Source organism: Conger conger, chromosome 9 (assembly GCF_963514075.1).
Source record: "Conger conger chromosome 9, fConCon1.1, whole genome shotgun sequence".
Classification (NCBI taxonomy): domain Eukaryota; kingdom Metazoa; phylum Chordata; class Actinopteri; order Anguilliformes; family Congridae; genus Conger; species Conger conger.
The window spans coordinates 61,352,441-61,365,718 of record NC_083768.1 but is presented as its reverse complement, the minus strand read 5'-3'; the positions used below and the strand labels follow the sequence as shown (position 1 = coordinate 61,365,718).

Sequence of the window (13,278 nt, the reverse complement as noted above, 5' to 3'; positions counted from 1 at the left end):
CAGTCACACACACAGACCCACACTCAGACATACACACTCAGAATCACTCTCTCTCTCACACCCAGTCACACACGGTCACACAGATGCACAGTCACAGACACACAGTCACACAGTCACACACAGACACACACACGGTCACACAGATACACAGACACACAGTCACACAGATGCACAGTCACAGACACACAGTCACACAGTCACACACAGACACACACACAGTCACACAGATACACAGACACACAGTCACACAGTCACACAGATACACAGTCACACACACACAGACACACAGTCACACAGACACACACAGTCACACACACACAGACACACAGTCACACACAGACACACACAGTCACACAGATACACAGTCACACAGATACACAGTCACACACAGACACACAGTCACACAGATACACAGTCACACACAGACACACACAGTCACACACACAGACCCACACTCAGACATACACACTCAGAATCACTCTCTCTCTCACACCCAGTCACACACGGTCACACAGATGCACAGTCACAGACACACAGTCACACAGTCACACACAGACACACACACGGTCACACAGATACACAGACACACAGTCACACAGATGCACAGTCACAGACACACAGTCACACAGTCACACACAGACACACACACAGTCACACAGGTACACAGACACACAGTCACACAGATACACAGTCACAGACACACAGTCACACAGTCACACACAGTCACACAGTCACACACACACAGACACACAGTCACACACAGACACACACAGTCACACAGATACACAGTCACACAGATACACAGTCACACACAGACACACACAGTCACACACACAGACCTAAGCAGCTTGCGTGCGTGTCCAGTGAGAGTATTGAAGGCCAGGTGCAGGTGTGTGAGGTCAGTGAGGAGGCTGAGCTGGTCCCCGATGGCGCTGAGCAGCGGCAGTGTGTGCGTGTGGAGGCGGCGGATGTCGATGGCTCCGGTGGGCAGGGTGAGGGAGTGCAGGCGTGGCAGGTGCAGCTGGGCCAGCAGGAGGTGCACGTGCTCCTCTCCCAGCGGCACGTTGTGCACCAGGTCTAGCGCACGCATGCGTGGCGTGTCCGCCAGCTTCAGCACGGACATCAGCTGCCGCGGCGTCAGCGAGTCGCCACGGAAACGCAGGAAGCAGGGCCGCAGCGGACAGTGCTGCCGCAGGAGCATCACCTGGGACACCGCCTCGAAGCTCCGCCCTGTCACGAAGGCGTCCAGCCACACCTCCACTGGGGGCGTGGCCTGGGCCGGGTCCGTGGGCGGAGCCTGGGCCGGGTCCGTGGGCGGAGCCTGGGCCGGGTCTGTGGGCGTGGCCTGGGCCGGGTCTGTGGGCGGAGCCTGGGCCGGGTCAGCGGGTTCTGGAGCCCCGCCCCCGTGCGTGGCGAGCAGAACCTCACAGCACACCCGTGTGAGCAGCGCCGTCCGGCCCCAGGGGCCCAGCGACCGCCGGCAGGGACAGGCCTGGTGCTCCGTGTCTCTCAGAGCCGTGAGGTCCGCCACCCGCAGCGCCGCCCTGTAGGACACGCGGGGCGCGCCGCCCTGCAGGACGTGGTCCCGCAGCCCCCTCAGCACCGCCTCCAGGCACAGCTGGCAGGTCCGTGATGTCAGGTCCTCTGGGCAGTCCAGGGTTCTCCCCAGCAGCTCCTGCAGGTTCAGCTGCGCCAGCGGCCAGGTGCGCACTAGCTGCTGCAGCAGGGTCGGCCGCTCGTGCAGGTAACAGGCCTTGAACAGGACGGGGTACAGGTCACACGCCAGGCAGCTCAGATCCTCCGGCTGCGTCCGCGCATGTGCTACGCCCTCTGCCGCCAGAAAGCGGAGAGACTTCATTTCAAAACTCAAAGCTGCTGCTTCTCTTTACTTCTCTCTCTTCCTTTCTCCACTCTCTTCCTCTTTCACTCTACCTTTCTTTGCTTTCTCCCTCGTTCCTCTCTGTCTCCGTATTTACTATGTGCTCTCTCTCTCGCTCGGTATCCGCACACTGCTATCGGGCAGAGTGTTCCCCTGTGTGGGGTACGTGAGGGGATATTTTTGGACACAGCTGCTTTGGCCCTCTGGTCTATTTCAAGCAGCAAGCTGGATCATGCAGTGGCACAGAATAACAGCTTGATGACCAGTAACCACAGTAACCACAGTCCTTTCTGTTATCTGAAACAACAAATGTGCAGTTGAATAAAACAAATCCGGTCAAAATGAAATTCATGTTGCAATAAATTAAAGCATTGTAAAATTTCACATTTAAGTAAAAGTGTAACGTTCATAATTAACATTCCAATGTTAAAGTAATGAAACAATAAAAGCATTATATATATATTGTTCAGAAAATATTCTGGAACTGTCCTCTCGCCAGATGGCGCGACCGCCCAGCAATATGGATATGTGTCGTAAAGATGATACAGTTTCAGTTTACGGGCGCGTTTCCGGCTTTCTACTTCCTGCTTCCGTCCTTGAAGAATTCGCACGTTTGCTGCTAACAAAATGGCAAAGATCAGCAAAGAGGCGAAACAGCGGCTACAGCAAGTGTTCCAGTGCGGGCAGTTTGTTATCAGATGGGGGTTCATACCCACAGTTCTGTATTTGGGTTAGTATCTCACGGTCTAACATTCTATCCCTCTTGCTTTCAGTCGTGCGATCGGGCTAGCTGAACGGGTTTACCTGGATCTGGTTACCACGCTAACGTTCGCCAAAGTATTTGGTTTAATGTTCAAGTGAACGATGAGTGAAGTGTCTAAACCCATGTCAAATATCAAATTATGCTATGTAGTTACCAGTGCAGGCTAACCGAGAATTCCCTTTCACATTGTGCGCTTGTTGCAAACGGAGACTGTTAGTTTGCTCAGAAAGAATTAAACTACTAGGGAATCAAACTCCAGTATCGTGTCTGGTCAGTTTCTGGCCAATTTTCTTTCTGTTTTTCTGTTAAGTGTCAGTTCTCTGTAAAAAGCGCTGTACAAAATAAATTGAACTGATGCGGTGTTGCAATTGCTGTTTTCTTTAAGAAGTTATCTATGTTCAGAAATGCCACTGCCTTTGAGAGTTGTGAATATGACCAAGTTGACATCTTATGACTGATGTTAAATGGCTTAACTCTTGTCCTGGAAGGCCCCAGTGACTGCAAGTCTAATTCCAGTCCTGAATTCAAGTGACTAAATTAAAGGTACACTAGGTAAGGTGTTTGTGTTAAAACATTGCTACAAGACCATTGTAAATCCCTTTTTATTATTGAAAAAGGCTCACTGACATGTTGACTCACCCTCTGCCTGTGCTTATAGTCCTTAAATTCGGGTTTCTAAGTGTACATTTGTCAGGCCATCACTCTGTATCGAAACATTGTACAGCTCAGTGGTTGAGAATTGGTTCTAACTGCCACAGCCAATTGGCATGGGGGCTTGTTTTGCTTATTATCCAAGCGAAGACGACATATCTAGTTATAAAACAATACCAGTTCGCTATTGGTAGCTAACTGTAGTTAGCTTGACAAATTTACAAATATCCACTTACGATAAAATATAGACATTACAAACATAGTAGCGATCCACAGTGTACTGGTGTTGTGCCTCAGGTGGATATTTGTAAATTCGGGAAGCTAACCAGTGATCGCTAATTTGCTTGTTACTGATTGCGAACTGGTATTGTTTTCGAACTAGATAAGCAGTAGTATACAGAGTGTAGTGATCGCTTGTCTGGAGTGCAATTTGGGCGGATTCACGTTCCTTTGATCTATTTACATGTTCAGTCATCCGTGTTTAGCTAAACCTTTATTTTTCTCACAGTTGCATCGTTCGTGGTAGACTATCATATCTTACTTAAATAGCCAGCTAGTTACATACTCAAATAATGTGGTTGCTCATAATATAGTTGGTTAGTTAAACTGAAAACTTAAAGACAAAAAATATAAATAGTGTTGTGTAGCACACCAAAGTCACCTGTTCGGCGAACGTTTTGTTAATAGAACACTACGAAAAGACGGCAGGCTTGCGTTTGTAACGGTCAGCTTTCCAAAACAGTGCACGAGAGCAGAGCACTGAACTGTGTAATAACGCTTTATATTATGCGTTATATTCATAGACTGTGGGAACAGTGTTGTGGTTTGAAGTTTTGTTGCTGCAATTCCTCTCTTGACCGTTAGGATTTCGAAATGACCTATTGAACCTTTAAAGTAGCTAAAACCAGAATTGGCTTTGCTTCAAAGGAAACCACAGAAAATGTACTGACAGCACTGGAGTGACTGTAATTAACATATCTTTGGTAGGGGTTTATTTTGAATGTGGAAGTCTGTGGTGGTGGTAATTTGCAAAGAGCTCTTGAATTAGCTGGATTTTCAGTTGGTGTGGAAATGTCCTTTTTGTGAAGCTCTGCTCTTTTCCTGTCCCGTGAAAACCCAGAGTGGCAAATTCAGTGACGTCAATGTTCTTTTCCAATGGGGGCCGTCTCTGGACAGGAATTGGTGTGATGGTGGGGTTTTTAAAATGTGTCATTCACATACAAACCAGACTCTCGGGAACCGTGTTAGGGTTAGAGTTGGGAGCCGTGTTAGGCGTCTTGTTAGAGGAGGTTGGAGCAAGTTACAGGGGTAAATGTGAACCCCCCCCCCCCTCTCAAATTCAAATGTGTTTTATTTGCATGACAAGTGAACTTGTGTTCCAAAAGCATTGACAAAAACATGTATGTAAATGTACAATTGTAAAAATATTATAATAGCAGCAACAACCCCCCCCCCCTTCCTCCCAAACACATACAATAGAAAGTGGGGAAAAAACAGTGACAACGACTCTCTATTTACGTATGGAAAAATACACACACACACACACACACACACACACAAAAACAAACACACGCACACTGAACACAGATAATGCAATGTAATAATCTTTTAGTCCAGACCCTCTCATATTATGGCAGGCAGAAATGTATTGGGCTAACACCCCCAGAATAATTTTTAGCTGACTTTCACTCACTCTCACACACTCACCCTCTCTCTCGCTCTCTCGCTCTCTCACTCTCTCTCTCTCTGCATGTTTGTGAGGTCAGCACTGGCCTGGCCGTTGATGTGGAAAGTCTGAAGATGTTGTCAGTTTCCTCTCTGCTGCAACGGTTTAATTTTCTATTAATGTCCTGTTTAGCAAGCTAGTGATGTCATTTCCTCAGTGATGTAATTTCCTGTCTAATGATGCAGAGGCTCTCCCGCTGGTTTCCAGAAAGCGGCTGCAGTGTCGGGCAGTTCAGCTATATAACATTATAACATATCTCATATAACATATCTCATATAACATATCTCATATAACATATCTCATATAACATATCTCATATAACATAGTGATATAACATATCTCATATATCATATCTCATATAACATATCTCACATCTCATATAACATATCTCATATATCATATCTCATATAACATATCTCATATCATATAACATATCTCATATATCATATCTCATATCTCATATAACATATAACATAACATATCTCATATAACATAACATATCTCATATAACATAGTGATATCTCATCATATATCATATCTCATATCTCATACAACATGCAACAAAGAACATACAACATATAACATACAACATGACATATCTCATATCATATATCATATCTCATATATCATATAACACATCATATAACATACAACATGACATATCTCATATATCATCTCATATCTCATATATGTTATAATGATATCACTAACATATCTCATATATGATATAATGATATCACCCCCCGCCTAAATGTGAGTGAGCTGAGCTGGGACAGTGTGTGGAGTGGTGAGATTAGGGGTTTCCTGGTGTGATCTGCCTCTCTGTGTGTGGTCATTCTGCATGGATCTGCCTCTCTGTGTGTGTGGTCATTCTGTATGGATCTGATCTCTGTGTGTGGTCATTCTGCATGGATCTGATCTGTGTGTGTGGTCATTCTGCATGGATCTGATCTGTGTGTGTGGTCATTCTGTATGGATCTGCCTCTCTGTGTGTGGTCATTCTGTATGGATCGTTTGTCATTCGCTCGTTGGCTTTTGTTACAGGATTCAAACGGGGGGCGGATCCTGGCATGCCGGAACCCACCATTCTGAGGCAAGGCCCCACCCACTCTCATCATGTGACCTTATAGTCCTATCTGACTGGTGTCTTCCCTTTGCACCCTTGCACACTTCCACAGGAGGAATCCCTTCAGAGACCAGAGGTTGTGCTGTACGCTGCCCTTTTCAAGTGCAGTCCAATCTGCTAGAAATGCAAGCTGTATAGGCAAACATACAGTTGTGTTCAAATAAATAGCAGTGCGTTTAAAAAAGTGAATAAAGTGCAAATATTTTTAAATTGCTTTTAGTTCAATATTTAAAATGTAGTGAAAACAGGTATTTCAGCCCAGGATGAACAAACTACATTCCACAGTTCCTGTGAAGTTTGGCTTCAGAAACTGCATTTTTAATGTCACCCCACACGTTTTCAATGGGGTTGTGCTGGCCACTCCATTCCCTCAATCCTTTTTGTCTGGAACCAAGATGTTGCTCGCTTACTGGTGTGTTTGGGGTCATTGTCTTGTTGAAACCCCCTTTTTACTCTCATCAGTCCGCAGAATGTTACACCATTTCTCTTTGGGCCTTTTTTCAACAATGGTGCTTTATTGGGGCTTCTTGCTGATAGCTTAGCTTCGATCAAACGTCTTTTGACTGTAACAGCACTCAAAGGTAATACAGGTAACATCTTTGATCTTTCTGCAGCTGATGAATGGCTGAATCTTTGCCATTCTGACTATTCTTCGATCCGTTTTAACAGTAGTTGCTTGTTTTCTTCCATTTGTTTTGGGTTTTTGTTGCCATTTTAAAGCATTTGAGATCATTTTAGCTGAGCATCCTATAATTTGCTGCACTTTATATGTTTTCCCCTCTCCAATCAACCTTTTCAAATGACGTTGTTCCTCTGAACAATGGAATAGCCCATTTTACTGAGCAATTCAGAAGGAGATATTTGATATTTTATAACAATGTGTGAAACATTTGCTTCCCTTCTTCCTTAATAAAGGACAATTAATGACACCTGTTTTTTCACAGAATGAATGAATTCTCTAATTAAACTCCACACTGCTATTATTTTGAACACGCCCCTTTCAATGAATGAGCCAATTACTCAGAACAAGCAGCATGCATGTCATGACAGCTGGGTCTGTTGTTTTACTGTTACACTACTACATCTACAAGTAAAGTATTTGCCATGCAGAAATATCACTACTACTAATAACAGTGGTTCATCAAGTTACTGATGTTGTGCTGCTATTTTCTTGAACACAACTGTAAGTCCCTCGACCCTCGATATGAGGATATGCACTTTGGGCAGTGAAATTGCTCGGAATGCTTTACTCTAACCCCAAACTTCCTGTTTCATAAGTTTCATAATTCACCCAGAAAGTGTCTCCTGAGAAAAATCCTGAAAATAGAAGCTGCATGAGTTTAAGAGATCTTTCAAAACTTTTTATTGTGCAACTGAGACTTCTAATAAATTCGGAAATGACGTTTTAGAAGTGATGTTCAGCAAGTGGTTTAATGTTATAGCCAGCGAGGATGCATTTTTAGAATGATTGTTTCAGGCTTCGTAGCAGTAACTATAGATTCAGCTTGTAGCAGTGCCAGTGTAGCCAGTGGAAGCTTATAGGGAGGAATGGGAAATATTTTATATTTGCTTGGATTTCATCGTTAGAAAGAGTTGGTGCAGGTAGAGGGTGTGTTAGATTTGGTACAGGTAGAGAGTGTGTTAGATTTTGGGTGTGTTAGAGTTGGTGCAGGTAAGGGGTGTGTTAAGTTGTTGCATGTAGAACCGGTTAGGGACTAAAGGTGCTTGTGTGAGTGTTTTTATGAATGAATGATGATTGGCTTGCGGTTGTGGTGAAACTACAGCTGGCAGTAGTTGGATGGAGTTCAAGCCGTTTTTGACTGCAGTGCTACAACTTGCTTGTGTTTTTGTTTTTATTCATAACTACTTGTGTTTGTGTGCTTGGTTATAACTGCTTCTGTTTTTAGTTGTAACTCGTTGTGTTTGTGTTTTAGTTTGCTGTGGGGATGAGGGGCCCAGCCCAGCCCGGTCCAGCCCGGTCCAGCAGGAAGCAGAATCGCGGATCCCAAACGAACATCCTGCGACTTCATTTTAATTTGCTGATTCTCTTTCTGGGTTGTCATGTGGACCACAGAAGCCATCATGTGTATGAGTGTGTGTAGAACATGCCAGGAAGCCGGTGTGCATTCCACTGAACTTATTTATCATTTTGCTGTATCTAGAGCATACTGTCTTTGTACCATGTGACATGTCTAAACCAATCCAAGTCTGAGTGTTGAATGAACATTTTTTTTGACTTAACGAAGAAGAGTGGCTTGTGATTTCTCTGCACACTTAGTATTGTTCATCCATCCATCTTAACCATTATCTTAACCCGCCTATCCTGAACAGGGTCGCAGGGGGGCTGTCCCAGCATACATTAGGCGAAATGCAGGAATACACCCTGGACAGGTCGCTAGTCCATCACAGGGCACACACACCATTCACTCACACACTCATACCCACGGGCAATTTAGACTCTCCAATCAGCCTAACCTGCATGTCTTTGGACTGTGGGAGGAAACCGGAGTACCTGGAGGAAACCCTCAGAAGAAAAACCAGCCTTTGCCTTCAAAACAGCATAAATTCTTCTAGTTATACTTGCACACACTTGCACAAGGAACTTGGCAGGTAGGTTGTTCCAAACATCTTGGAGAACTGGCCACAGTTCGTCTGTGGATTTAGGCAGCCTCAAATGCTTCTGACAGACTCAATGATGTTGAGATCAGGGCTCTGTGGGGGCTGTACCATCACTTCCAGGGCTCCTTGTTCTTTATGCTGAAGATAGTTCTTAATGACATTGGTTGGATGTTTGGGGTTGTTGTCCTGCTGCAGAATTTGGGGCAGGCAGAATTTGGGGCCAATCAGATGCCTCCCTGATGGTATTGCATGATGGATAAGTATCTGCCTGTACTTCTCAGCATTGAGGAGACCATAAATTCTGACCAAATCCCCAACTCCATTTGCAGAAATGCAACCCCAAACTTGCAAGGAACCTCCACTATGCTTCACTGTTTCCTGCAGACACTCATTCTTGTACCGCTCTCCAGCCCTTTGGCCAACAAACTCTTCTGCTTCAGAAAAATATTTCATTTTGACTCTTGGCCTTGTTGGCACGTCTTGGTTTTTGGCCGCAATTCTTCCATGAAGACCACTTCTGACCAGACTTCTCCGCACAGATGGGTGTACCTGGGTCCCACTGGTTTCTGACAATTCTGAGCTGATGGCACTGCTGGACATCTTCGGATTGTGAAGGGAAGTAAGCATGGTGTGTCTTTCATCTGCTGCACTAAGTTTCCTTGGCCGACCACTGCGTCTACAGTCCTCAACGTTGCCCGTTTCTTTGTGCTTCTTCAGCAGAGCTTGGACATCACATCTGGAAACCCCTGTCTGCCTTGAAATTTCTGCCTGGGAGAGACCTTGCTGATGCAGTATAACTACCTTGTGTCTTGTTGCTGTGCTCAGGCTTGCCATGGTGTATGACTTATGACATTAAACTGTTTTCAGCAACCTCACCTTAAAAGCAGAGTTGGGCTGTTCCTCACCCAGTTTTAACCCTCCTACACAGCTATTTGTGTTTCAGTTAATGATTGTGTTTCAACCTACATATTAAATTGATGATCATCAGCTCCTATTTGGTATAATTGGTTAATCGCACACCTGACTATATGCCTACAAAATCCCTGACTTTGTGCACATGTACCTAGAAGAATTGATGGTTTGAAGGCAAAGGGTGGTCACACCAAATATTGTTTTGATTTAGATTTTTATTCTGCTGACTCACTTTGCATTTTGTTAATTGATAAAAATAAACTATTAACATTTCCATTTTTGAAAGCATTCTTACTCTATAGCATTTTTTCACACCTGCCTAAAACTTTTGCACAGTACTGTATCCACACCCCTACATGTAATGCTGTGTTCTGTATCCACACCCCTACATGTAATGCTGTGTTCTGTATCCACACCCCTACATGTAATGCTGTGTTCTGTATCCACACCCCTACATGTAATGCTGTGTTCTGTATCCACACCTCAGCCTCAGTCTGAGGGCCTACAGCTGGTCTACTGCTCCATTACGGTTGTTGAAGATGCAAACGTTTTTTTGTACTGTACTGATTCCAACGTAATACTGATTTAACCCCTTTACCCTGTCTTTAAACTCTATTGAAACGACTTGATATCTCACTGGTTTTGCCAGTTTGTCTAGATCAGGAGTGTCCAATCTAGTCTGACTGCGGAGACTTCACACAGACCACTGGACTGATGCCCTGCATTTCTTTATTTCTCACAATGTTTTGTTCATTTTATGCAACAGTATGAATAAACATTTTCCAGTCCATAAATAAATAAATACTCAAAATAAATAATATACTTTAAAGTCCACTTTAAAATGAATAAATATTTGATATATGTATAAAAACATCTTCATCAAGAGTAAAATTCCAGGTGCAATATAAAACAAGAATCCACTTCGGATATGCTATCCTCATATTGACAGTGTAGATGCATTTCAGTTGCATGATACAAAAATCCATTAATTTCTATCACAGGATACACAATTATTTTAAATATCTTGTCACATAATATTAAATAAATATTATAAATACGAAGACTTGACTTGTAAAGCCTGGATGGGTTGTTGGACTCCAGAAAGGACACATCACAGTGTAGTCCTGTGACCAGTGGAGCTGGGAGCTGTAGTCCTGTGACCGGTGGAGCTGTAGTCCCGTGGCCGGTGGAGATGGGAGCTGTAGTCCGGTGGCTGGTGGAGCTGGGAGTTGTAGTCCTAGTTTTCGGCCTTGGGGGTGTGTTTCCTGCGGCCACGCAGCTCGATGTGCCGCAGAGCGCGGACAGTGGCCATCAGGAAGGAGCGGAACTCCCGCAGCAGCACGTGCACCGTGATCTTCCGCTCCCACTCGCTGCCGGCTGGGAGAGCACGCAGCAGCTCCTCCCGCGCGGACACGCTCAACTCCACCGCATGCTTTGAGCTCTTCATCTGTGAGGAAGAGGAGGGGAGCATCGTTACTGACACCCGGTAACACCCTAACCCTCACCCAAAACCTAACCCTATTATGCTTGATCCTAATGATTGTTGGTGTCAGACAGGGTGGTTTGAGTATGTCAGAAACTGCTGATCTCCTGCAATTTTCACACATAACAGTCTAAAGTTTGAAGAGAATGGTGCAAAAAACATCCAGTGAGCAGTAGTTCTGTGGGCAGAAACATGTTAATGAGAGAGGTCAGAGGAGAAGGGCCAGACTGCTCAAAGCTGACAGGAAGGTGGCACGCAGAAGAGCTTCTCTGAAAACACAAAACTGGACACTAAGTCTAAAAAAAAAAAAAAAAAAGGTCTAATAAGTAGCTAATAAAATGCTCACTGAGTGTATACACAATCATATCTCTACTTGTTTATCTTAACCAGAGTATATTAGTATGATTTAAGAACAAATCTAAGATATGTTAGAGATCCCAGAAACTGCATGAGAGGTTATGAAATAGCCCAGGAAGGGTCATTTTAAAAATGGATATGATTTCACTTACTATCTCCGTGACGTGATCAGCCAGAGCCTTGGTTCGGGATTTGATGTAGGGAACTCGGACGGAGTTTGAGTACTCCTGCTGCACAAACTGCAGGTAGAGCGCGTGCAGCTGGAGGCCAGTAGAGATGCGCAGGAGGCAGGTATCCTGCAGGACAAACACGCGCTTATTCACGGATTTCATTTATTTATAGCGCATTTCAACGTACTTAAAGACGCTTTACATAAAAATGACATGTCTAATGTTCAACGGAACGTATACTATTAGACCGGGACTGGTTGGCACACAGCTATCTATCTGGTCCTTGGAAGGTCATAGGCTGATCTGCACTCATCTATTCTGTTAAAACATCCAAAAAATCACTAACTTTTTGGTGTGGTAAACATTTCAGTTTTGTAGTATCAAAAGTAGTTCAAGATATAATAAATGTCTTACTTCCCGTTAGTAGAGATCCCACAAGTTCGCAACATAACCTAATATTACAAAACATTTGTGACCATTAACATATACGCATTTGCAAGAGACCTTAACTTTTCATTTGCTACTGGTTAGAATATTCTAAGACAAATTTTGCCAGACAAATACGGAAAAGTGTGCCAACCATCCGCCGTCTGCCCTACTGGTGCAAATTCTATGAAATTAGGAAATGGAAGATTATTATAATTAGGCAGAAGGCAGAACTCTGCTGAAAAGTCTCACCTTGCTGAAGTTGGACGAAGAGCACTCTGCAACGTTAGGCAGCGCCAGCTTGTTATCCTTATAATTCGACATGTTTTCTTTTGGTTCGTCAAACTCTTCCACAAACTAAAAATGTGGCAAAAGATCAATTGGACACGTCTCTTTTAGTGTCAACACAAGTGCGTTCAATTAATGTCAACATCATTTTAAAAGCATTTACTGCAAAAACAATAAGCGATCCAAACCAGTGTTAATACTCAGGAGGAACAGGGTACCTGTTGGTCGTGGAGTTTGCTGACCTCGTAGAAGAGTTCGTAGGTTAGCGGCTCCCATTTCGTGGATGGGAAGGTTTTGGGGGGGTCCGGAACCTCATCTCCGGAGATCTCTAAGGTCTCGCCGCCGGCGCTGGAGTAGGGTGCTGCTGTCACCTGGCGCGCGCAGGCACACAGCAGCAGCAGATAAAAAGTGCGGGATCCTGCAGGAGAGAAGTACAGTTAGATCCGCCAAACGCAAACGTGCAAGGCCAGAAAAGCGCGCAGGCGCACAGGCGCTCCACTCACGCTGCGCAGAGGGCATTGTGCAGTCGCTGATGTAGTCTCGTGCTTCAGGCGAGTTGCTTTAGGAGGAGCGCTCTCGTTAATTTATACACACCTCAAAATCGAGGGATTCCCCACCACACCCCCCATTTCCACTTCCAGGGAAAGAGAAGCGACACAGTAAAAATTACTTTCTTCCTATTTCAGTGACCAAATAGTTTGTATTATTATAAATAGCCTAACCCTCGTTTCCATGATAGGCTCTACAGATGTATACAGAGGCTATCTATGAGCATACTACTTTATGTACAGCGGCTATACATTTACCTCACTAAACTTGTTCTGTTATCAATTAGGTAAAACAATGAATTGAAAACTTTTATACCGCCTACACCTGCC

General features: G+C 44.4%; 3 protein-coding genes across 3 annotated transcripts in view; 1 reads left to right on the top strand and 2 right to left on the bottom strand.

Annotated features, from left to right (window-relative positions):
* lrrc14b (leucine rich repeat containing 14B) overlaps positions 1-2,025 on the bottom strand; it is a 3,366-nt gene extending 1,341 nt beyond the window's left edge. The window contains exon 1 of the mRNA XM_061256310.1: positions 840-2,025. Within this exon, the coding sequence (XP_061112294.1) occupies positions 840-1,858 (1,019 nt within the window). The 5' untranslated portion in view covers positions 1,859-2,025. The remainder of the gene's footprint in view (positions 1-839) is intronic.
* A 422-nt stretch (positions 2,026-2,447) lies between these two features.
* tomm7 (translocase of outer mitochondrial membrane 7 homolog (yeast)) lies at positions 2,448-9,961 on the top strand. The gene is made up of 3 exons (XM_061256315.1): positions 2,448-2,609; positions 6,064-6,112; positions 8,080-9,961. The coding sequence occupies exons 1-3, from the start codon at positions 2,507-2,509 to the stop codon at positions 8,093-8,095; spliced, it is 168 nt and encodes a 55-aa protein (XP_061112299.1). The 5' UTR covers positions 2,448-2,506; the 3' UTR covers positions 8,096-9,961.
* Positions 9,962-10,575: 614 nt separating this feature from the next.
* LOC133137755 (interleukin-6-like) lies at positions 10,576-12,834 on the bottom strand (the record flags this gene model as incomplete). Its single annotated transcript, XM_061256084.1, has 4 exons — positions 10,576-11,123; positions 11,669-11,812; positions 12,365-12,469; positions 12,619-12,834. Coding segments are annotated over 4 exons (675 nt in total), but the record flags the coding sequence as incomplete, so codon positions are not given.
* Positions 12,835-13,278: the final 444 nt, after the last annotated feature.

Excerpts from the sequence above, each read along its gene's own strand:
- tomm7 (XM_061256315.1), top strand. The coding sequence starts at position 2,507 with ATGGCAAAGATCAGCAAAGAGGCGAAACAGCGGCTACAGCAAGTGTTC. Across the intron at positions 2,610-6,063 it reads ACCCACAGTTCTGTATTTGG|GATTCAAACGGGGGGCGGAT; the intron begins GTTAGTATCTCA and ends CTTTTGTTACAG.